General features: G+C 44.1%; 2 protein-coding genes across 3 annotated transcripts in view; both read right to left on the bottom strand.

Moving 5' to 3' along the window:
* The window catches only part of map7d1a (MAP7 domain containing 1a), a 45,070-nt gene extending 40,159 nt beyond the window's left edge, over positions 1-4,911 (bottom strand). The window contains exon 1 of the mRNA XM_056443545.1: positions 4,820-4,911. The gene's annotated coding sequence lies outside the window, so the exon portion shown is untranslated. The remainder of the gene's footprint in view (positions 1-4,819) is intronic.
* Positions 4,912-6,673: 1,762 nt separating this feature from the next.
* si:ch211-1i11.3 (mitogen-activated protein kinase kinase kinase 5) lies at positions 6,674-25,567 on the bottom strand. 2 transcript variants are annotated; one of them, XM_056444312.1, is made up of 28 exons: positions 25,088-25,567; positions 24,838-24,977; positions 21,453-21,643; positions 21,115-21,283; positions 20,203-20,309; positions 19,837-20,007; positions 19,603-19,715; positions 18,160-18,319; positions 17,846-17,996; positions 17,520-17,624; positions 17,281-17,330; positions 16,623-16,718; positions 15,901-15,985; positions 15,489-15,622; positions 14,606-14,733; positions 13,606-13,742; positions 13,408-13,513; positions 13,136-13,293; positions 12,298-12,499; positions 11,980-12,148; positions 11,402-11,567; positions 10,223-10,408; positions 10,022-10,127; positions 9,667-9,913; positions 9,274-9,386; positions 7,913-8,010; positions 7,724-7,800; positions 6,674-7,538 (listed from the first exon to the last, which is right to left on the bottom strand). In XM_056444312.1, exons 1-28 carry the CDS (start codon positions 25,422-25,424, stop codon positions 7,442-7,444), a joined length of 3,999 nt encoding a protein of 1,332 aa, XP_056300287.1. In that variant the 5' UTR covers positions 25,425-25,567; the 3' UTR covers positions 6,674-7,441. The 2 variants fall into 2 exon arrangements, with proteins under 2 accessions (XP_056300287.1, XP_056300288.1); XM_056444313.1 differs by lacking the exons at positions 24,838-24,977; positions 25,088-25,567 and having other exon boundaries at positions 21,470-21,489.
* Between the last annotated feature and the right edge of the window lie 317 nt (positions 25,568-25,884).

Raw genomic sequence — 25,884 nt, 5'->3', positions numbered from 1 at the left:
TAAACCGTGTTGTGAAAAATGGAATAAACTTAACATGCAGTTATGACAACAAATGATGACTGGTACATTTTCTAATGTTATATTTTCTCCATGAAACATAATGTATATAGTTTAAAAAAAATGTTAATTATACTTTATAGACCAAATATAAGTTAGCTATGCCTTTTTCAAGAACATGTGACCCTTTACTATGCACACTAGAGAGTAATCTATGCTTGAGCCATGCAGTCTGATAGGAAAATTAAAGGGCTCAGGATAAAAGCACAGCTAATAGTACGGAGTCACTGTACCATGCTGTGCTGATGAGTCATTCAAGCTAAGATGGATGCATATAGGATAAAAATGCACAGTTGGCCTCAATTAGCTGCATTTAAGACGTGCTGAAATGTTGCATGCCTTTTCATAGTTCTGCAGACTTAAACAATACTTGCTGAAGTGCATTCTAGTGCTTTTATCTGTCTTTCTACTCTCAACCCCCTCTCTCATTACCTTGATTTCATAGCAACCTGGGAACCCGTGTCATCTCCATTTGTGAACCACTTGTTTGACTTCACTGCACACAGGAAGTGGAGGACCCCCTCCTTCCCTATCCAGCCCACAGTGATCAAGAAAGGACTTGATTTTGGAGCTGCAGCTGCACTCCTCACAGAGACTCCCATACACACAGACACACACACACACACACACAAACCTCATTTAACTGCCACTGATCACCATAAGCAGTTCACAGAGAACACTTGGAATAAGAGATTTAACAAGGATCATGACTTCTAAGAGGATGTAATTGCATCAGTTAGTACACATCCCCAAAACAGGGTAAACCAACAGCAGAGATAAGAAAGCTGAGGAATAAAAGAGCTCCAAGGAACAAGAAGAGGGAGTTTGGGTGCAGTGACAGACTCTATGGCACGACACCTGATACCGACAAAGAACAGAGAGCTGTTAATGAGGAAAGTAAAGATATCATTCGGAAGACTGACGTCTCTCTTTCTTTCAAGCTTTATTTGCAGCTCTTTGAGTATCCACTCTTTAAGCAGGAGCCGAGTACAGGAAGAAGGCACAGTCAACACTATGAACTGGACAAACCCAGATGTTGGAGACCACTACAATATCCTGAAAATAAACGGTGAACTTTTTTTTCTCTTTCAAATGACCTTGCAACAACTTTCGTGGTCTTTAAAATCCATAGCAAAAAACTCAAGTGGCCTAACCATACTTTCTTGGCTAATGTTAGTCAGAGTAAGAAAGAGAAGTCACAGCACAGCTGCCGTAGCCAGATTTGATAGAATCATGGACAAATACAGCCGTGGAACCACGGCCACAGCCAGAGCGTCACCAATCACAGCCGGGAAGAGCAGCGGCAGCTGAGCTCACAGCCAGTGGCTCTATAACATCATCCTTCAACCGTTTCACAGGAAGTCTTGAAAGATTTTTTTTGTCCGTGACCCTTCAGAGCTGTGTACAGAATTGCTCATTTTTAGAAGGTATTCAAAGGCATATGTTAGCTCCTATCATTAGACTCATGGAGCATGGTCACCAGCATCACCGCCAGTGAGTCTAGAGGTCAGACCCTTTGAATGGCAAGGGTAACCCTCAGCCTGTAGTGAAACAACAATAGCAGGAATGTTCAGAATGTCCCAAGAGAAGACCCAGCCTATGGCGTAGACTATTGAACACCCCATTTCTGCCTTTAGCAAATGTATGGAAGCAGGACGGGTGGTGTAGCGTTGGGATACAAAGCTAATTAACGATGATGGATTAGCTGCTGAAATGTGTTTGCACTTGCTCAATCTTTTCTCGCTCAGGCATTTAGCGAAGATAGTTTTCAAACATCTCGTCTGTAGGGTTTGGGTAACTCGTACAACTGCTGGTTTGTTTTTTTAGGTTTCGGAAAACAACACTACTTTGGTTAATTGACCAGTTTCTCGACTCAGCCGAGTCAGATGTCACCGGCACCCGTAGGGGGCACGTAGATTCATGTACTTTACGATCGTGTTCTCTTTTGTTTCCCGTAGTGGGATTTAATCACATGTCACACTGGAAAAATGTGTGTGTGTAAGAGCAGACAGAGTTAGGGAGAGAGAGTGTGGGAGCGGCCCGAGTTTCTTTGTGTTTCTCTCTAGGGTGCTGGGAAAAAGAGCACCGTTTAGTCTGAAACATATGAATTTAGCTAGCCTGTCATTGTGGACTGGGACTTTGACTCGAGTTGGGAGGTCTTGGTGTATACTAAGCAGTGGAACATCCAAGAGTCTTGTATTTTCATGTTTTAATGTAAGTAAATTACTGAATGTTGAGACTTAGCTTCATTGTATTAATGCCTAACTAGGCTAGAATTCAATGTGAGGTCCTGGGTTTAAATCTCACAAAGTAACTCTCATTCCACTTCTGTCTCGCTTTGTTGTATTTATCAAGGTAAATGAGTCAAAAAAAAATTGGTGGATTTGAGCCATTTTGTATTGCACCTCCAAAAAGCTGCTGGACTCAGCCAGAGAAAAGATAATGGTCAAAACAGCGGTGGTTCAAATATCCTGACGTTAAATCCTGAGTATGGGTCAAGCCCCTAAAACCCTCAATCCTATGTTTTCTATGATGGAACCACACTGACATCATCAAGGTTATTTCCCAAACTTTAAAGAGCTCCACCCAGAGCCAAAGAAGTATTTTTCATTGGGTGGAACTCCCAGTAGTGACACGTAAACTGACGTCTTTTTGTCAAAACCGCAGCCTCATCAGCGTTACATCAATAAAAAAAACGGCGTGTGTTCTAAAACACCAAATCACCTAAACTGCCAACTAAACAGCAGTAAGCATTTGGTGTGTCCAAGGTCAACCGATAATACCAACTCTGTCTTTGTCAAGTCTTTTTTTAAGGTAAATGACTCCTCCACATGGCATTCCGTACAGATGGTAATTAACACATCCCACCACTTCTCCTAAACGCCTCACGCCCTGATAGCAGATTTTTCCCAGCCTCTCCAACAACAGGTGGCGTTACCAACGGCTTATTTCGCCGTCTTCCATGAGGAATGTGATTCCGCAGCAGTATGTCTCAAACAGCAGAGAGCCTGGCAGGCCATGACGTAATGTCCTAAAACGTGCTATCAGTTAGAAGCATGGCCAAAACACGTGGAGTTGGCTCCTCTCTCCACTCGCCCCCCCGGGGCCCCTCTCTATTCTCCTTTTCCTCGTCTCTCTCCCTCTCCCCCAGCCCCTCCACCTCCCTTCTGCTCCACCGCACTCTCTGTTTATGAGTGCATGAATCGCTCCATTTCACTACACCCCAACTCCCGGCCCACTACCAATCCAACAACTGCTTCAATAATAGAAGTTCCCCCCCCCTCCCTGTGCTTCCATTTCCATGACAACCCACAATGAGGAGAGGGAGAGACAGAGTCGTTGGAAAATAGCAGAGGCAGGGGGGGGGGAAACGTGAATGAGAGGGTGGGAGTGGCTTCGCTTGACCTCTGGTTCCATTTGTACCGAGGGAACGCTTCACCACAACAGCCTGAGTTTCAGTGAGGTTAAACTGGCCGATGGCGACCGCACCAAGCAGCAGCGCTGCTCCGTCATCGCACAAGGGGCATCTCGCCAGTTTACTTCATTTTAGTGCTCTTTCAAAACGTATTCGTTCATCTGTGTTACCTTCGGAAAGGTCTCATTAATACTGAAAGGTCAAAAGGTCATTCCTCTGTGATAGAAATCATTGAGGCGGTGTCATATGGATGAGTGGCCTTCAGTGACACAAACACAACAGAGATACACAAAGGGTTAAAGTTCTTGAGGTCAATCACCAGTGAAGGTTTGTCACACACACACATGCTCTTACACACGCGTATGCACATACACACACGATTAGTTGTTTTAATTCAACTCTCTGGATTATAGCCAGGATTAATTCTATATGCCTCAGCACTGGTGAGGGGAAATGTGTGTCTGGCTGTACCCATCATCGCTGTGTACACACTGTGTGTGTGTGTGTGTGTGTGTGTGTGTGTGTGTGTGTCTGGCCCATCCTTACACTGTTCTTTTCCACAGTGAATCAGAATGGAACAGAAGAGATAACATGACGCCATTTGGCTTGTAAAATAATTATTTCCTTCTCCTGATAGATAACAGAATCCCTGTCAAACGCTCCTGAGGGACACAAATAGCCGCGGCAGCGTGCAGTGAACGTGGCCAAAACAAATCCGCAAACAAATCTGCCAATGAGAGCGGGTGAATGTAACAAGCACCTTACCGGTCTCACATTTCAGTGAGGTAATCTAAGATTACGTCACGCTATTTATTCTCAGGTTAAGATTCCAACACTGTAGAGCACAGGTGTCAAACACAAGGCCCGCCGCGTCATTTTATGTGGCCCCTGGCGGCTTGAAAAGACATATGATCTTCTTTTTAAAAAGAAATTTAAGAAAAATATCCTGTGCTTTTAATTTGAAGTATTCAAATGAAATGGATTTATGTTATATTAGAGAAATGTTCTAATGTACCATATTTCTACATGCACTAAAATAAACAATAAACAAATGGCAAAGAGAGTTATTTAACCATATGTTTGAGTAGTTTATACAGTGTTACAGTTACAACCATCACTTTGAGGGCAGCCATGATGCTGGTGTGGCCCACGGTGAAAATGAGTGTGACACCCCTGCTGTAGAGTGTCATCAACACTCAGGGGAGCGAGAGCAGTGCAAATAATGTGCCATGTGATCAAGTTGCACACTTCTACTGCGCTTTAAAAGATAAGAAAAAACAACAACTGTATCACAGGAAGAGAGGTGATCCAATTTAGCAAAGAAGTAATGAGAAGAATAACCCGAACCTGATCTGTGTTCATACGGTGAACGTACGTTGAGCACCTGCAGGCATGTGAGCACTCCATACAGACCTCCGTTATAGGAGCGCAGCTGCCAGCTCGTTAGTCAGCTCTGTTGTTCGTGACATGGTGAAAAAACAACAAAATAATGAATTGTTAATTAACAAGCGCTTGAAGAGGTGGTGAACTCAGGACTGGAGACACGGTTTACTCCTCAGAGCAGAAGTAAAGATCAGAGTCATGCTTACAACTGCCGCTGCTGCATTTTTAATCAAGTCATGCATGAGATGGTCAAATGTAACTGTCAATGTGCGTGTTGGCACACGCTCGAACAGGACAGTGGGGTGACGTGTCCTATGGGAGCTGGCAAGGAAGAGGGTGAGCTCAGTAATCCCCCAGGTTCCATGCCTCCCAGTGTGGTGTCCTCAATCCCCCCCCCCCCCCCCTCAAGATCCTCACAAAATCCCCTCGACAGCAGTCCTCATTATTTGCCTATCACTGGCTTAGCCTCACCCCCAGACAGAGATAGAGGGAATTACCAGAGACTAGGAGGAGGAACAGAGAAACACTCGAGACAACACAAACACAATAGGCTAACCCTCAAATCTACGGGCGCATGTGGAATGCTAGAGAACGTGACTAGAAATTAAAGATCAATCATGATGATGACTAGGGAATAATTCAAAGTTTAAGAATAAGGGTTAGATTGTCAGAGTGAATGATGAGAATACACTGTAACCTTGATATTGTCCTACCTCCATTTAAAAGAGATACATTTCCCCAAATGACAAGCCTAATGCTATTGTGCTGGAAAGCTTATTTGAATAAAGGAGACAGACGGTTTGCATTCGCATTACATTTAATTATCTTGAAGAGGAAATGAGTTTCAAGCGACTGTTACTCCCTGCATTGTAGCTGTAAGGCACTGTGACTCACAGGTAACTGAGGACATTTGCTTTGTATGCTAAACATAACCGCAGCCAAGAAAACGGCTTCCTCTGATAGCCGTCAAGAGAGATGTGCAATAGAGACGTGTAGGTACAGGTTTTTATTCTAGTCGAACAGTAATAAAGTTGATAGCACTTTTAGCAGGTTTAATTAGAGAGGAGACAAATCATCATTAACATTATCTGCTGTAGGTTTGATAGAAAATCTGCATGCATGTAAGCTCTCAGTGACAGGCCTACCTGGGAATTTTGGGGAAAACAAAAATGGATGAGCATCACACGATTAATTTATGACATAAACAACAGACGGGGGAGTGGAATGGGGAAACAGGACGATGCCAAATTGAATTACGTTGATAAAATCGGAGTAGGCCTATTCATTTCCTTTCTAACACCAGCCAAGGACAAAGGAGACCGATGCCTGGCGATTGGAGCGGTGTTCTTTGAATCTTATCATGCCGAAAGAATAAATAATATATCTATTAAGACAGGAAAGGGAAATGTCCCTTTACATTTTAGTTGGCATTTCTGATGTTAATAGGCTGCTAATTTATATGTCCTGTAGAGAGATAATTTAAAAAAAAGTATTGTTGTACATGTTCAACATCACTCAAATAGGCACGCCAGGTCACACAAGGCGATGTTAAAGGAATATGAACACACCCTTTAGGAAAGGACTGGTGCAGCCAGTTGTTTAAAAAACCAAACGATGAATAAGTTTGTACTTGTATCTGGAGTGAGTGCCATGGTTATTAGGAGCCGAGCCCAGTCTATGGAGTCACATCCCTGCTGACCGAGCACTAGAACTGACATGCATATGTCATGTAACAAGCCCCTGTTGAGCTTCTCAAGATGATAAACATCGGGACCACTGAGATCACCAGGGATGACGACACATTGGAAAATACTAATCAGATGTCAAATGTCTTTTAATGTCCTCTATCTCTCAACAATACAATTCTTACCATTGTCATTTATTGCCATTCCCAAGATAAGTCAAGCCCGACTTCTTAACGTTAATCACTTAACTTTAGTTAAAAGTGTAGACGAGACTCAAACAGCCGAACAACATTGTGAAAATAGATGAGGGAACACGTGTGTTGAATTTTAAGGCTGTTCACTACGTCCTCACTTCATCCAGCCTCCACCGCTCACACTCCGTGAAAAACAAATGGCTGCATGCAGATAACAGGTCAGTCTGAGGGATTTAATGAGCTCGTTTATTATCTGAATGAGTTTTAAGAGCAGATACAGTACAAATGATCCCAGAATAAGAAAAATAACTTAGATCCTGCTAAGTCCTGCACGGTAAAACATTGTCAGAAGGCCACATTATACATTCATTTATACCATATATGTATTTATCTTGTTAGTTTAAAAAACAAAACAATACTCTGTCAGCTGTTTTTATATTAAGCCATAACGGTTATCCCACTTGTCAAAGCCCTGAGAAAATGTAAAACAAAAGGCCTGCAAGCTCTGACTTTATGCATTCTAAAACCAGAAGAGATTGTCAATATATTTTTCAGAAAAAATACATCCACCGTCCGACAAGGCAACGGAAATCCATCCTGCTTCACATCAGGTCCCTGCAGACGCAGCCCTGTTCACCACTTCCTCCAGAGGACACAGGACCAGCCCGTCTAGAATTCTGTCCTTTGATGGACGACATCGGCCGTCATTAAAGAAGAGTGTCCTCGCCGTCCTCGTTGTGGGTGCTGAGCTGAGTCTTCCTGCGCGCTGCGATCGCTGCCCAGATTCGACACAGCATGCCCCCTCTGAAACAGCAATTTGGGACAAATTGAAATGCAGTGTTGAAAGAAAACAAGCCGTCTCAAAACACAACCGAGGCTGTTGTGGCGAAAAGTCAAATCTCTACGATGCCACCGCCTTCGAGGGCCGCCCGCCTCTCACGTTCCTGCATGGGCAGATGGCGTGAGGCTGATGGGAGGAGGCAGCTCACCTTATTCCAGAGTACATCAGGTCTTCCCTGGAGGCCATGTAGAAGAGGCAGTCCAAGGTGAACTCGTGAGAGAGCAACTAGACAACGGGAGCACACAAGGTCTGGGTTAACGGCGGGTAGACGCGCGATACCAAACAGCCACAGGAGTTAAAAAGAGAAGAAAAAAGGCCCGTGTTAAGGTGAGTTTACCTTATCGGTAGTGTCTTGATCTACGGGGATAGAGTTGAGCCAACGCACCAACGCCTTCACTTCTGGTTTAGAGCTTTTCCACGTGCTCAATCCACCATCTAATAAAGTACAGAGATTTCAGGCATTCAGACTGGAAGGTTTGAATAAACAGACATGGTATCAACGCATCGTGTCACCGCAGGCAGATTGCATAATCATTATCCAAAAGGGAAAAGTCAAGTTCAAGCACGTTAGCTGATGAGCTACGCCTCTGACAATAAACCAGTCGGGCTGAAATCCAGAGCCGGAAGCCGAGGCGTGGTCGCGTGGCACGAGTGTGACTAAACGATAAAGGAGCGTCACGGAGTCGACTGATAATCCAAAGAGGGCTCGGTCCCTCGTCAAGCTGCAGCTTGTGCAGTTCATCATCGGGCAACTCAAGGACTCTTCGAGGATGGCTCGCTCCTCACGGCGTTGGCAAACAAATGGAGAGGCATTAAAAATAGCAAGATTATCTGACCCTCTGCCATATTAATGTGGTGTATTTTCTTCACCAAATATAGTGAGTGGAGGGAATCGTAACAAACACGTTGACTTCAACTGGAACCAGAGGTTTGATGATGGCGCCTGAACCAAATCAAATATTGAATGTTTGTTTTAGGCAGCGAGGACTACTTGATGGATCATAGTTTAAAATGGGATTATCCTGCCTGGATAACAGTTAAATAAAAACTACCAGTCAACTCAAGTATGTAACATATTACATTAAAAGAGACAATATTTATAACCGTATGTTATGCACCCTGTACCCTTGCTATATTGTATTCATTTTGACAATTTGCAGAAACACTGCTAGACATTGTATCTTGTCATTCATTGCTTTTTATATACACACGCACCTATTATTTTACCTACTTGTACGTACACAATAATGACCTGCTCAGGTGTACCTAACTGAATTTTTTTTTCTATCTTCCTAGAAATTGTTCGAGAAAATTGAGGGCCACAACACTGATTGGACGTATAAACATACTTTGGCAATGAAACGAATACACGATGTGAGATGTGTAAATTTGTCTTTTTCAGTGAAAATTAAGATGGCGACTTCATTTGGCCAAATCTCAGACTGCACAAAGTCTCATCTTTTGCTTTCCTAAAGAAGGTGTGTTTTCTACAGAAGGAGGGCTACGTACAGTATTTCCTACACTGTCGTTGTGCTTCCTCCACTCCTTGTTCCATAACTCTCTCATACATTTCAGAGATGTGAGCTTTGTATTAAATCAAAACTTAAATCGTCATCTTACACACTCAAACTCACCTGGCAGTAATATCAAAGGTATTGAGCCACCTATGCATGCGCGTGGTTAAAATATAAACATTACCTTCAGCGATTGCAGCTTTTCTCAGGGCATCTATCTGTTCCTGCTTCCTCTGGACGGAGATCCTCAGCAGCTCCTGATACTCTCTCTCCTTCTCATTCAGCTGAGTCAGCAGTCTGAAGACACAAACACCCGTCATAACGCAGCAGAAAGCAGCGCAACTTAAAAAACAGCTTCCTAATTACTGTGTACTGCCAAAGAGAGATGCCATTGTTGGAGGGGGGGAGGGGTTTGAGTTTTCTTCCACAGCAAACCCATTTCATTTAACATCCAAAAGTCGGTTTATGCAGCCTTTAAAAAACTAAACAGACAATACATGCATCACAAGTCAATGTACCATTTATCACAATCACAAAAGCTTCACGATAAAAAACAACAACAACAACTCAATGCTACCTGCTGGTCTCTAGTCGCAGGCCTATCAGCTCCTCACTGAGGGGGCAGCTGCTGTTGGGGACGAGCTCCGGAGGGGAGTTGGGGCTCGCCGTGGGCAGGATCTCGGAGATGGACGTGGTCTGCTGCGTGTCGCCTGGCTCAAACAGCTGGTCGGGGACAATAACGACAGGAGTGTCGGGGTCAGCATACTGCTCCTCGGAGGTGCTGTCCTCCGTCTCAAATGAGGACTGCAGCTGGAGTTTCAGCTCTGAGAGGGGGAGTGACAGGGGAAGAATGGAAGAAGCAGAGACAACCAACGCATAAACAAGAGGAATCCCGATGTACTCGGCGTGAGCCGTAGAAGGAGACGCTGTACCTGGCAGGAGCACGGTGATGGCATCCTGTATGGCCTGCCTCAGCAGGTTGTCCAGAGCGAACATCCAGTGAGGTTTCACTTGCTGCTGCCTCAACACCTTCTTTACCTTCACGCAGAGAGAGTCACGCGATCAAGACCTCGTCAAGCCTGGAGCAGACAGGAGCGTCATCATCACCAGCGTGGCCCCGAGGAGCAACTCACTGCGTCTTGGAAGCTGAAGAGCACCGCCTGCAGGCTGCTCAGCGACACTGCGGCGCCGAGCAGCGCGGCGCGGAGGGCCAGCAGGCTGCTGGTCAGCCGCTTCCTGTCTGGGGAGCGGATGTTGTCTCGCAGGCAGCCGATGAGCTCCGTGATGTTGTCTGCAGTCAGCGTGGTTCCTCTGTCATGCTTTTAATAGAAGGAACATTGTTGGAAGAACGAAGAAATGCTGCTACCACTCGGCCTCAATAACTGGAGTCCAGATGTGTTTTCGGTGTCGTCATTAAAATGGTGTCATTGTTTGCAGAGCCGCAAATTAAAGCAAACGTCAAGAAAGCTTTAAAGCATATGGTGTTCTGCCAATTTGGTAGAATCGCGCTTAGTTTGGCGAAATGGTCTTAAAACATATAAGAAGGCCATAGGCCATTGGGCTATACAAAATAAACTGAATTGAATCAGTAACATGCCAGGCAGCTTTTATGAAGGTACATTCCAGTTCTTCTCATTCTGGTAGCGCTGGAAAACTTATTTAACTCACTATACTGCTCTTTGCCTGTAAATCACTATGGATATTCAAATTGATATGACATTTGATTTGAATTAATGTTTAAAAAAAAATTATATATATATAATCGTTAATCACACAAAATACAATCTATGATTTTAGGTTACTGTTACACAAAGATTTGCTGCATTTGTTCTGGAGGAAATGCTTCTGTACACAAGACATAAAAGCTTTCATGGAAAACTAATGCCAAGCCCAGTGGAAAACCAAATGGCAGAAATGCCCTTTGGCTCAAGATTGTTAACTTGAAAGCCAACTTTAATATTAACTTTGCACTCACTGCTGAGTCATGCCATGTGCATCAGACAGAGGCTCATATTGTGAGGATTTTGGCAATGCCAAAAGTGCAAACACATGTCTGAACAATGTGTGTGACAGTAAACTAAGAACTAATAATCTGTTTTTCTCAAATCATTGTTCTGCTATTTGTATTCTGAATCTCTCTATATAAAATTGTTTATTTATTGATTTATTGTTTAAACCTTAATTTAAAAGCCTAATCACAGAAGAAAAAAATAAAATTATATATATATACACATATACATATATATTGTATGAAGTCGTGAAGTAAATAGATTTCCCAATGCTTTGACTTGACGTGATTTCTCTTCACCCACCTGAGGCACAGACTCCAGTATATTAGAGACGACCAGGCCGATGTCGTCAGTCAGCACTCGGTGCAGCGTGGCTCTCCGTTCGCTGTCCTTTCTCAGCATAAAAAGACCGATGTTCTCCTCTGCTGAGGCCGGACTGCTCATGTCTGATGTGGAGTCCTCTGGTATTCTGACAGTAGGGGGCAACACGGATCAATCACACCAGATCAACAGATAAACAATGGCGAAAAACAAACAAACAAGTAATGTCTATATAATCTGATAGGGAAATCCACACACAAAAAAAAGGATATCAATAATTTATTTTTAAAATGAAAATGTTTATCATTATTGTAGCGTACATAAGTGATGCTTGGGCTACCTGAAAACTCTTGAAAGTTTGCAAACATCTGAGACACTTGTCTATAGTCTGTGGCATTTGCTATAGTTGCATTATGCCCTTTTTATGCTGACGCAGGATGTAACCTCAAACAACTATCCGACTGAAACCACAGTGCGGTTTTCCACTGTTGTAAGATCCTGTGGCTGATGCAGAGATTCTAACGCGTTTCATCTTCTGTTGAGCAATAAGTCCAACTCACGACAGGAAGCTGCCGGTGCTCGCTGGACTCCCGGAGTTGTCATCTGCCGCGAGGCTGGAGTGGTGCCCCCTGAGGTCCAGGGAACAGGACAGGTCGATGGAACCCGTGTATGAATCCGTGTCCTCCACAAAGATGCAAACGGGTACCGAGAGGCTGCGTTGGTAGTCGGCTGCAAGCCGCGGCGAGATCGTGGTTAGATACCAGTGAGGGTTCATAACTCCTGGCACGAGCCAGGAGTTAGAAAACCACAACAACAACCACAGTTTCAAAAAGAAAAGAACAATGTGTGTGTGATTTCTCAGTGTGGGGAAGCTTCACCAGAGGAAAGGTAGTCCTTGGCTTCCGATTCTTGCGGAGCTTTGGCCCTCTTCCTGGGAGACGACCGGAGGAAGGTGTCACTCAGCAGTTTGGTGGCTGTGGCTCGGTCGTCGGGGTCCGGCACGAAACAGTTCATGATGAAGGCCTTGGCCTCGTCCGACATGCACTCTGGAACCTTGGGGTGGATCTTAAACATGCCCACCTTGAAGGGATGGTTTAAAGGAAGTCGTTAGTGTTAATTTTAAACCACTTTACTTTAGTGAGTGTTTTAAAGAGAGAAGAAAAGCTGGAAGAGTTGTTCCACAAGAGTCCACGTCGCATGCCCGTAGTACTGATACGGATGCTGCGTTCATGTCATGGTAAATCGGACTTTTTTGATTTTTAAATAACGCTCACATCAACATCCGATTTGTGTTTTTTACTGGGAAACTCGGATTGTTTTTGGCACGCCGATGTTATGGAATAATAATCAAACCCAACGGTTAGAGTTAAAAAACAACCACCATAGTAACATTCGCACGTGTATGAATGTCACATGAATATAAGTCGCTTTGGATAAAAGCGTTGGCTAAATGAAATGTAATGCGTTAGAATGCTAACAATTATTATCAAAAAAAGTACAGGGGATGCTTTAAAAGTTTTGAAAAATGTGGGATTTAGACATGATGATGGCACGAGATGAAAAAATTAATAATTATAATTCATCCTCATTGAGACGGAACAGTATGTTCCAGATCTAATAGCAATTATGATTTTCACTCTAAAGCCCCACTAAAATGTACAACTATGCTTTAATGAAAACACCACAACCTGCATGCATCGACTCTCCCTTAGTTACCTTGAACATGGCTGCCTGAGGACTTCCCAGCTCATGGAAGGGCGGTTTGCCTGTCGCCATTTCGATAATCGTGCACCCTAGGGACCAGATGTCAGCCGGCTTCCCATAACCCCGAGGCCCTTGGTCTATGATCTCTGGCGCCATGTACTGAAGAGTTCCTAAGGAAAAAGTATCAGAAGGCGATTAAAATGCCACTATGGTCATCGGTTCAGGCACAAATGAAGAATATCCTTCGAATGGAGTTAATAATTTCAAAATACACAGCATATTACCAGCGAATGTCTCGGTACAGGGGTTGATCCCTGCTAATCGTTTAGAGGTCCCAAAGTCAGAGATCTTCAACACTCCACTATACGTGTTGATCAAGACGTTGTCCCCCTGCAGCAAAGACACAGCACCCACATGAACCACTACTATCTGATACCATTGTTCTTGATACCACGTGTCCACCCCCAGGGTGCCCCGCTCACCTTAATGTCTCGGTGGACTATCTGATTGTCATGAAGGTACTTGAGTCCGTCGAGGATCTGCTTGGTGTAGAAGATGATGGTGGCCTCGTTGTCTTTCAGTGGACCCCATTTGGAGCGCAGGAGGGATGACAAACTTCCTTCAAGCAGAAAACATTTTTAAATGATGGAAGCGGAAAAGTTTGGAAATTGTAATTCTCTGTTTTTATAGAGAAGGGAAGTCATTTCCCAGCTACATGTGGCAATATCAAAACAAGATTTGTTCCAACATTGTTTTGTTTTTTCTCTCTCTCTCCAATGAACAGGATGTTGAAACTGCCAACTTTCTGGCGAATGGCTTGCAGCATACGTTACGCAATCACACACACATAAACACGAGACAGACGCTCGCTTCCTTAATGCTAAATAAAGGCATCATCCTGCACCAAAGTCGCAGTAACTTGGGGAATAAAAACTTGAAAGCAGGGGCCGGGCTTCCTCAAGTTGGCCCTTGGAAGAAAGCCTGGAGCGACTTCTTTAGAAGTCCGTTTTCATTCCAGTGAAAGCTTTAAAGAACCTTATTTCATCTGGTGAGCCAGTACCAATTTGCCAATGTATTATTGTGTCATTAGCTTGTGCAACACGGATGTATACATCCAGGTCTATGTGTAAAATAAGAGAAAAGGCAAAGTAATTCTAGAAGCAGATACAACAGAATTTAACTTTATTCATTGAGTTGATCTTCAAGGCTTTTGGTTGAATGTTGCCAACTATTCATTTTAAAACATCCTCAGGCAATTCTAGAAATTCCTCTTTTTTAATCTAATGTTTTTAAGTTTCATACCGACAGGTGTGTGATTACAGTTCAATATTTTTTAGTAGTTAATACCTTATTTCATTTATCATATAGCCAGTTTGTTTGTGTAGATGTTGGATAAGGATGTCCGTCCACTAATGAATGGTTACCCCCTCTACTGCTCTTCAGAGCTGAACGTATTCAAAGTTTACATTTCATAATCCATACCTCCAGGTACTTCCTCCATAAAGATCTTGATAAAGGCATCCTGACTGACGGAGCCCAGGTACTGGACGATATTTCTGTGCTTCAGCCTCTTGTGCAGAGCTATCTCCTCGTGAAGGGGCTGCGAGTACCTGGGAAAAAAAACAGCGGAATAAAAGTGTGACTGTGACATTTCACAAGGTCAACAATACAACATCCCCTATGATGAGTAAAGTTCATCATGGGATGGACAAACAAAATGCACACACGTATCTATACACTGTACATATAATCAACATCTACACACTGTACTTGCAGGATAAAACATAGTGTTGGTCAAATCGGCTTGTATTGGTCAAAAAGAACAAAAAAGGGTCTGGGGCTGATAAACTAAAAGCCAAATTAGGTTTTTCACAACACCTCCATTCGTATAAAGTTGGAAGAGTTCAATGTTCAAACAATAATGATCAGGTTTAGACTTTAAGTAAATACATGAAAGTGTCAATGTCAACATGAGTTGAACTCCTACTTGAAAAACATGATGTCACATGACAGCTGCTATTGCGCAACACTCGACGAGTCTCTCCTCCGCCCCGTCTCGAGTGCAGCTCAATAAATACTGTGCTGAATCTTAGATGCTTAAAATGCTTTGAACCTTTCCCTTGATGGAATCTGTTATTTTCACATGACATGGTGCCCTTTATAGGAGCAACAAGCAAAGAATGAAAAGGGTAAACACTCATCAATCGCTCCCTAAGATTCCCAAAGAGCACCAGGGAGTGGCGTCTCTGCCAGATCGTTTCCCCATTACGGTTATTATTGAAAACAACATTCTTGGTGGAAACAGTGTGTCCCCCAGTAAGGGGTGAGTGAAGGGAAAACCACAACAGGTGTTGGTTTCTCTTACGTGCAGTCCTTCTCAGGGATTTCCTTGATGGCGATGCGTACGTGGTTGCTCAGGTCCCTCCCGGCGTACACCACACCGTACGTCCCTTTACCCAGCACCACCTTGTCGCCGTTATCATTGGTCTCATAGATGTACTGCGGGGAGGAATGGAGACGCCGGGAATCAGAAGGTACGAGCATCGAAGGAACCGCGAGGAATGTGTGGAAAGAACGGGGACGTCTGCCATGAAGACAGAAAACGCTCCAAAAGTCTGAGAATAAATATGTAATCAAATACGACGCTTTGTTTTGGGAATGTTTTTGTGTTGTTGAGAATTGGACTTCCGCCCAGCGATTGCGGTCGTTTTCGACGTGTTCAGGCAAGCGAGATCTCAAATAGAGCACAGTCAGCGGAATGGAGGACTGAGACTGACCTCCGGTATTCCCTGAGATAGATAGTCCGAGTCTCGGGAGGGCTGCTCAGCCAGCTGCAGCAGAGAGTTCACCAGCTCGCAGAAACTAGTGAGAGAACAGAGTGAGGAGGTCTTATTGCAATATTCTCTTAATCTAGTATGTGGTTGAATGAGGTTTCAGTGATTTTTTGAATATATATATACATCGATAAATAAATATACATAAATAACTACAAGAAGAAGTTCATGCAAGATGCATTGTCCCGTCATGATTTCCCACTCTTCCCCTGATCAACAGTTACAGGTTGTAATGGACACAGAAACATTATATGTCAACAATGCCTATGAAAAAGACCGTTAAAGCGTGGATAAATACAATGCAAGATGAATAACATATATAAAATGTTATAGGAGTGGTTTGACTTCTATTATATTGATTAACAGTGGGTCTCTCCAAACTGAATCCATCTGCCCCCCCACCCTGCCACAAGAGGTTAGAAGGAAATGTATTTTTATGCGACGCAAGTAAACAGAACTCAAAGGTCCGAGTGAAATAAATCTGTCCTAAAAGACAACACAAAAAAGATATGACTCATAATGTGATTGCAAAACACTCCTTTCAGCGAAGCTTATTGGCCTATTGGCCTGACTACCTTCCTGCACCCAATGTCGATGGTCTGTTTTTCTCTATCTAAGTGCAGACGCCCGCACACTGTCTCATTGCCAATGTATGAGTCACTCACGCTTTACAGTGAAGCTCAGAGGGGAAGCAGAGCGTGAAGTCATCGGAGTTGTAGTGGACATACAGGAAGCAGCTCCGCTCATCAATCTTTGAAGCACTTTAGAGGAGGGGATGGGGGAGAGGGGGGGGAAAGCAAATACAACTATTCAAATAGTCCTAATCCTAAATGTATTTCGTTACAAAAATGCATGGCAGTGCCAAAAACTGACATAAAAGACGTTGACACGAAAGGGACTAAAGGTTAAAGCAGACCGTGTGTCCATAAACCTATTTCCTGTTCCAGGAATGTTTACTTGACAAAAAGGTATCAGCTTTGGGATTGATTCATTCAGTAAATGCTGATGAACAAGGCCACCAAACACAATACAAGCTGATAACGTTGTTTGCCTGCTGTTTTTCTGTAGCCCAGCAGCTGACCCCGTTTTGGCCTCCGCTGAAAATCGCCGAATCGGCGGCCACGGCAAGGCTAAAGTACACGGCAACACTGATCAGTATGCAGAATCAACAACAGCCTGAATCCATATTGACACGACACAAATTGGACTGACAGGCAAAAGGTTTCCTAGACAACCTCCACGTCTCGGGTCCTTTGACTTGAACACACCCAGAATTCACAGATTAGTTTTAGAGACGTTAGGACATGATGTGCTCCACTTTACCTCACTCCCCGAATTTCAGAGGCTGGGAAAGTCCACTGGTGTAAGCCTTTCTGCAGAATCGAGGAGGAAGAAAGTCAAAACACGGGACGAAGAAAGCTGGACTGCTGAATGAATGCGCAGCTTTCACGTAGACATGCAAGAGAAAGTATGCAAACAGTCCTGAACCATGTGAAAAGAGGGGAAAAAAAGGTGTGTGTGTGTGTGTGTGTGTGGGTGGAGGGGGCAGAGATTCGACATACCTTTAAGGGTGTGACGTGATTCAACTGGACAGTGCGACTTTCGTCGTCCTCGCTCACACACACAATAGCCGGTTGGAGGACTTTACTGGGCTCCAGAATGAGCACCTGAAAAGTAGAACATGCGTTTATTTGCAATGGTGGGTCAGAACCGTCGCCGTCATTTCCTGACCATATCCCAACATCGTGTCAACATAATGACAGCAGTGGGCGTCAAGTTTAAAATGGACAGAGCTGGATTTCCAATGATCAGACGCTGGCTACCAGAGAAGTTTAAAGTGCTCATTTCAATGTCGTGGTGAGTGTCGGAGTCATCGGTGACGTCTTACTGGGCAGCGGCCTGTGGAGTCGGTGGGTTTACAGGCCTGCAGAAGCAGCTCCATCCAGAAGTCCATGGTGTCCTGTTTCGGAGACTTCACCTCGGGTAGCTTTGCAAATTGCCGGTACAGGATGTACGTCTCCATGATGGATGCCACATACCTGAGAAACGCACTAGACTCATTAATCTGCGTTAAATTAATAAAGTAAAAATGACCAACATCCAGATAAATACTATCTAGTCCAAGAGCAGTTTCGGATGAATCAAATCAATGAATCATCCCGATTGTTGTGCATGGTTTCTACTGATGATGACCGGCCTCACCAGACGGGGGCATTGAGCCGGTAGAGTTTTTCAGAGGCCAAGATGACTTTGCGTTGCTCGTTAGCGAGGATGTTCGCTCCGAGGTAGAAGCCGACGTCCCAGTAGTCTTTCATCTTCTCCAGACTGCCTTTCCTGCCGAGCAGGGTGCTTAGAGTCACACCTGAACACCAACATAACACAGAGCAAAACAAGTTCATGATTACAGCATTCTGAGATTTACAGATCTACATTTGTGTCAGACAGGAATTTTTATGTACAGATTTATGAATAATAATCTGCCACATAATCTGTTACGTATGTTCACAAGGAACACAAATGTCTACGATCACAACACGCGGCTGCGTGGTGGCATTCATATAAATAAACATACAGTTCACATTGTATTTAAAAGCTTCATCTGTAGAGGTCCAAAGCTCTGGAGACAAATTCCGGACGAGGTCAAATCGGCATCCAGCATCAAGGCATTTGCTTCTCGACTTAAACGCCATCTCACTTCATTTTGAAAGTTTTTAATATTGATTTACAGCCTGGCGGCACAGTACAATAGAGGAAAAATATTTAAAATAAAATGTATATCCATAATTTGATGTTCGTGATATTATTTTTATTTATTTTTTCTAAGTTATCATTAGTTCACATTTGTCTTCTATTATTATTTTTACTATGACTTTTTCTTTTTCCTGTTCTGGTTTTTTTGTACGACATTTTATGTTTTCATCCATATGTGTGTGTACTGTCTGTGTGCCTGTGGTAGTTGGGAGGGGGGGGGGGGTGAAAGGGTTAGGGGAGGGGCCGTCCAACTCCTCATCTCAGAGGAGCCTACAGACCTCGGTCTTTGGACGGTCCTCCATTCGTACATTTTTTTTCTGTTAATGTCTGCCAGTATGTACATGTTATGTATGTACTTATGGAAAATAAATTACTTACAGATACGTTTCCCAGCCATTAGGCTCATAGGTGCACAACTAGAAGCTCATTCATCCTACAGGACGCTGAGCCGGAGCACTGTCGTGACGCAAGGCCATCGTGAATGTGCATTACTGGCACAGAATGGGCCAATGGGGACGCAACACTACGTTCGTTCACTAGTACGCACTTATATGAATCCTGATGTGTATGGTGAATGTTTCTCAAGTACTATATGTATAATCCCACTCTCCTACATCATGCAATTAGCTGTAAAATGATCGGTTTTCTGCATATAGTGCAATGCATGCACAACACATTTAAACTCTAACCAGAGCTGTGACTTTAAAAATTCAAAATAGGGGTTGCATCATAGCAAAACCTATGTATTACACCCATTAAACATAAAGTGCAATGCATAAGTAGTACAGATGTTGACGCACTAAAACTGTGGACCATTAACATGTATTCTAGCCAAACGATCAACACTGATATTAGTCATTCCCTCTGATCAACAATGAAGAAAGCATTAAGCACCTATTTTACGCAGCTCAAGAGAAGTGTCAAATTCATGTCCCGCGACCATCAGGAGGACCACGTTGTTGATGCCCGAGTGAAGAGTGGGCTCCATCTCGAAAGCTTTTCCATACCTGTCGAAATAATATGAAGAACAACGCTGATGGATAATACCGGCCCACCGCCGGCTGGGGACATCCGCCACAGCAGAGCAAGGATGCAACGTAAACAGAGTGACAAACTACGCCGGTGTACCAATAGCAGGCCTGGACTCTGCTGGGTTGATCGGTGAACCCAGAGCTCATGAACATGTCTTTGTAGATCCGTCCACACAGGCAGTAGACGTCCGACACCACATTGACCCCCGACTCCACAATGGGCAGAATGGCCTCCAAGGCCTTCGCGCGATCTCCCGAGTGGTTTCTCCTGGTGTGGCAAAAATTGATGATGTCAGCAGTGAGGCGCTTTAACCAAACCCTTTATATCTTGTATACACACATGACAAATAAAGGCTACTGGCTGAGAACGGCACATGAAACACTGAACTGAAACCAGAGAAGACATAGCAATAGTGAATGGTGTTGACTTTTGAAAGCAATGCAGTCGGAGCCATCTGGGTACCTGTTTAGAGCAAATATGTAGTTAAATTTGATGTTCTGATGTTTTGCTACCAGACACATGGGCAGGTCGTTCAGAGTCTCCACCAGTTTGATTATGGCATCGTAGTCCTGAGAAAAGAGGACACAAATTACAATGTATTATTTACTACGCTGGCATCCAATGACAATTAATTACCAGCCGCAACGGCGTCTGGCTGGCATTGTTTTCACTTTGCGAGCTCTGTGTGTGTGTGTGTGTGTGTGTGTCCCATCATGGGATAATCTGCTCCTGGAGTTGAGATGCAAATATACAAAGACGATGGGGTTAGAGCAAGGGTGCGAGAAGTAAGGGAGGAAGGAAGCGGGGAAGGGGCCACCCCCTTTCCATATTTGGCATCACAGCTAATGTGATCTCATCGCAAGGCTCTAGTTTGCATGAGTACAACATGTATTACTAATAATAATTCAAACCATGAGGGTGTTTCACATTTGACGTCAAGCAAAAAATGCAGATGATTAAAAGTGTTTTCAAATAATAATATATTGTTTAATAAATCTAATAAAATCACCAAAGATCTTTAGGTAGTGAAGATTTGCATTTTCTTCCTATAAAATGAATCCCTTTGTTTTCATTATTATTATGTTACTCAATACAAGCAATAGAAATTGCATGTTGGGCTCTGTAACCAATCCATATTATTGGAGTTAGATTTTAGCTTTTTTGAACTCTGTATTTTGATCTCTACACTGTCCATACACACATACAGGCCACACACAAACAGTCCACACACACACACAGTCCACACACACACACACACACAGTCCACACACGGTGGAAACAACACCAGCCAAACGTAGTCACGGCCGGTATCAACCAGTGGTAGTAACCCATGACCTTTCACAGAGGCATTTACTCACACATATAAAAACACACCTGAATGTCCCTGTAGGACAAGAGCAGGTTCATGACTATATCAGGGGTGAGCAGCTCCACACTGTCCAGCCGTTTCTGGATGCGGCCTAACTCCTCGCTCTGGGCTTGGCCGCTGAAGCGCTCCCGAGCCATACGGATCTCATGCCTGATCGACTCCCGGAAGTACTCGCTGTCGACACAAAGAGCAGGGGAATCAGAACACTCCACAACCTTCAACAAGTCAGCCAACGGGGGAAGCTGTGAGTTAGAGTACAATCGAATGCAAGCGTTATCTGAAGATGATCATGTATGTTGGCTCCCACCCGCTGGTGAGCAAAGCCCTCCACTTAATGCCTGACCTGGACTGAATTTGTACATTGTTCAGCAGATGCACCAGTCTCTCCACCAGCGGGGTGAGCAGGGGCTCCAGCTGGAAACTGGGCTGCATCAAGTCTTTGATGCCAGTCATCATGACTGTGGCGTCGCACGCAAACACTTTGCCCTGAGGGGTCACGACGTACGGGATGAATGTGAAACTGCCACACTGCTCCTGAAGGAAGAGAATACAGGGACAGGTACATCATACAGGGACAAGTACACACATCATAAAGGGACAAGTACACGCATCATACAGGGACAAGTACACACATCAGACAGGGACAAGTACACACATCATACAGAGACAAGTACACACATCAGACAGGGACAAGTACACACATCATACAGAGACAAGTACACACATCAGACAGGGACAAGTGCACACATCATACAGAGACAAGTACACACATCAGACAGGGACAAGTACACACATCATACAGGGACAAGTACACACATCATACAAGGACAAGTACACACATCATACAGGGACAAGTACACACATCATAAAGGGACAAGTACACGCATCATACAGAGACAAGTACACACATCAGACAGGGACAAGTACACACATCATACAGAGACAAGTACACACATCAGACAGGGACAAGTACACACATCATACAGGGACAAGTACACACATCATACAGGGACAAGTACACACATCATACAGAGACAAGTACACACATCAGACAGGGACAAGTACACACATCATACAGGGACAAGTACACACATCATACAGGGACAAGTACACGCATCATACAGAGACAAGTACACACATCAGACAGGGACAAGTACACACATCAGACAGGGACAAGTACACACATCATACAGAGACAAGTACACACATCAGACATGGACAAGTACACACATCATACAGAGACAAGTACACACATCAGACAGGGACAAGTACACACATCATACAGAGACAAGTACACACATCAGACAGGGACAAGTACACACATCATACAGGGACAAGTACACACATCAGACAGGGACAAGTACACACATCATACAGAGACAAGTACACACATCAGACAGGGACAAGTGCACACATCATACAGAGACAAGTACACACATCAGACAGGGACAAGTACACACATCATACAGGGACAAGTACACACATCATACAAGGACAAGTACACACATCATACAGGGACAAGTACACACATCATAAAGGGACAAGTACACGCATCATACAGAGACAAGTACACACATCAGACAGGGACAAGTACACACATCATACAGAGACAAGTACACACATCATACAGGGACAAGTACACACATCATAAAGGGACAAGTACACACATCAGACAGGGACAAGTACACACATCATACAGGGACAAGTACACACATCAGACAGGGACAAGTACACACATCATACAGAGACAAGTACACACATCAGACAGGGACAAGTACACACATCATACAGGGACAAGTACACACATCAGACATGGACAAGTACACACATCATACAGAGACAAGTACACACATCAGACAGGGACAAGTACACACATCATACAGAGACAAGTACACACATCAGACAGGGACAAGTACACACATCATACAGAGACAAGTACACACATCAGACAGGGACAAGTACACACATCATACAGGGACAAGTACACACATCATACAAGGACAAGTACACACATCATACAGGGACAAGTACACACATCATAAAGGGACAAGTACACGCATCATACAGAGACAAGTACACACATCAGACAGGGACAAGTACACACATCAGACAGGGACAAGTACACACATCATACAGAGACAAGTACACACATCATACAAGGACAAGTACACACATCATACAGGGACAAGTACACACATCATAAAGGGACAAGTACACACATCATAAAGGGACAAGTACACACATCATACAGAGACAAGTACACACATCAGACAGGGACAAGTACACACATCACACAGGGACAAGTACACACATCATACAGGGACAAGTACACACATCAGACAGGGACAAGTACACACATCATACAGAGACAAGTACACACATCAGACAGGGACAAGTGCACACATCATACAGAGACAAGTACACACATCAGACAGGGACAAGTACACACATCATACAGGGACAAGTACACACATCATACAAGGACAAGTACACACATCATACAGGGACAAGTACACACATCATAAAGGGACAAGTACACGCATCATACAGAGACAAGTACACACATCAGACAGGGACAAGTACACACATCATACAGAGACAAGTACACACATCAGACAGGGACAAGTGCACACATCATACAGAGACAAGTACACACATCAGACAGGGACAAGTACACACATCATACAGGGACAAGTACACACATCATACAGGGACAAGTACACACATCATAAAGGGACAAGTACACGCATCATACAGAGACAAGTACACACATCAGACAGGGACAAGTACACACATCATACAGAGACAAGTACACACATCATACAGGGACAAGTACACACATCAGACAGGGACAAGCACACACATCAGACAGGGACAAGCACACACATCAGACAGGGACAAGTACACACATCATACAGAGACAAGTACACACATCAGACAGGGACAAGTACACACATCAGACAGGGACAAACACACATGGGGACCTTGCATGGCCTCAATGGAGCCGAGGCGACCTTCGAGAGCTTTTAATGCTTCATGTTTCATTAATTAAAGTCTTTCATAAATGCAATTGATTTTCTCCTGATTTAAAATGATCTTTGGCCTTTATTATGGATGGACATAATATCGCCTTTATCAAATCTCTCTTATCTCCAACTCGTGCATGAATTGCATTTATTTTTCTCCATTCGGTGTTTCTTTCTTGTGTGCCATATCAAAGCATTTGATGATGTTACATTTATCTGGCAAATAGTGATGGCAATTTCCTGACATTTCACAGACCAGAGCATGGACAAAGTTACTAAAATAATCAGCAGATTAACATGGTGGGGGGGGGGGGGGGGGTCCTGGGGCAAAAACCAACTGCACTCTATTGGCTCCATCATCTCACTCCCATTAACTACAGTGGACACAGATAGTGTTCTGCATGGAGTACCGCTCAGCTGGCAAACCACCTGAGGTTTACTGTAAAATAAGGAAATGTAATGATAATAAATGTTGCCCTCTCTTCAAGATAGGACACCCAGACTATTTATAATGCAGGACTTCCCTTGACGTCAGTTTAATATCAGTTAACATGTAACTTAATTGGTGCATGTTCTGAAACAATTACTCCAATTATTACAAACTATTTAAACCTGTCTTTTTGGGGGGCGGGGCTATTTGTAATCAATAGTCTAATTTAATGGTGACATTCATTCATAACAATAAACACACGTGCAGTTTACCTTGAGAGTCTGTAGATCGCTATCTTGCTTGTAACAGTAGAGGATTATGTTATTAGTCATGCTGAAACTTTCTCTCACTCCCAAGTGATAGTAAAGGGAAGGCTGGCAGAAAGAGTCGCTCATCTCAACCACTGCTACATCTGTGGGGAATAAATGCACGAGGGCTGCAGGTTAGTTGGCGTAAAGTGGCACAAAGTACCGCGCGCATGCGCAGCTAAAATCACCCCGCAGTCAGCGTGCCTGCACTTGCCTGCATTGTAGAAACTATCCAGGATGTCGGTGGTGCCCAGGGATATTCTCTCGAATGGAATAGTTTTGAAAACCGCGTGTGCGTCCGTGCAGGCTTCCTTGAGGCATTTCAGGGTTAAGTTCTCCTCGGTCTGCGGCACCGACGCGTCCTCGTTCACTATGTACGCGACGGATACGGCTCTGGTGCGGCTGCGTGGAGACACGATCGGTTTGCCCGAGCCCCCGGCGCTCGGGTCCACGGTCGAAGTGTCCTGCCACAAACTTCCTGCAGTTGACACCCAGACGGGATCTTTCCTCCTCTCGTGCAGGCTCATTCGCCTGCGCTCAGTCGTGTACATGTCGGTCTGCCTTTATTCGGCAGCTGGAGCTCAATGCACGGTGTCCTTTGCCCAGACGACTTCCATTAAACACGCAACTGCGCGGTTGTGTGTTCTGGTAATTCCCCAGGTGTGCCGCCGCCCCCGCTGGCAGAACATATCCATTATCCACTGTCATTCCCGGTAATCCCGGACAGTCATTCCCTCTTCTCCACTAGACACGCCCCCTCCTCCTTCCCTCTTCTCCACTAGACACGCCCCCCTCCTCCTTCCCTCTTCTCCACTCGTCACACTGACATTTTGAGAGTGAAACAACTAGTATTTAGCGACGGGTAATTACCGCAATGCCACTTTTTAAATACGTTAATTATCTCTCTAAGTATGTCTTCTTGTATAATAAGATTAATTAATAAGCCCCAATATTTAAATAAAATGTAGAGATGTAGAAACACAGGTGGGACAGGCTGGGGAGAGAGAGTTG

The sequence above is a fragment of the Pseudoliparis swirei genome, chromosome 22 (genome assembly GCF_029220125.1).
Source record: "Pseudoliparis swirei isolate HS2019 ecotype Mariana Trench chromosome 22, NWPU_hadal_v1, whole genome shotgun sequence".
NCBI classification, from domain to species: domain Eukaryota; kingdom Metazoa; phylum Chordata; class Actinopteri; order Perciformes; family Liparidae; genus Pseudoliparis; species Pseudoliparis swirei.
Note: the sequence above shows the minus strand (reverse complement) of the source record. Positions and strands in the feature narration are given on the sequence as shown.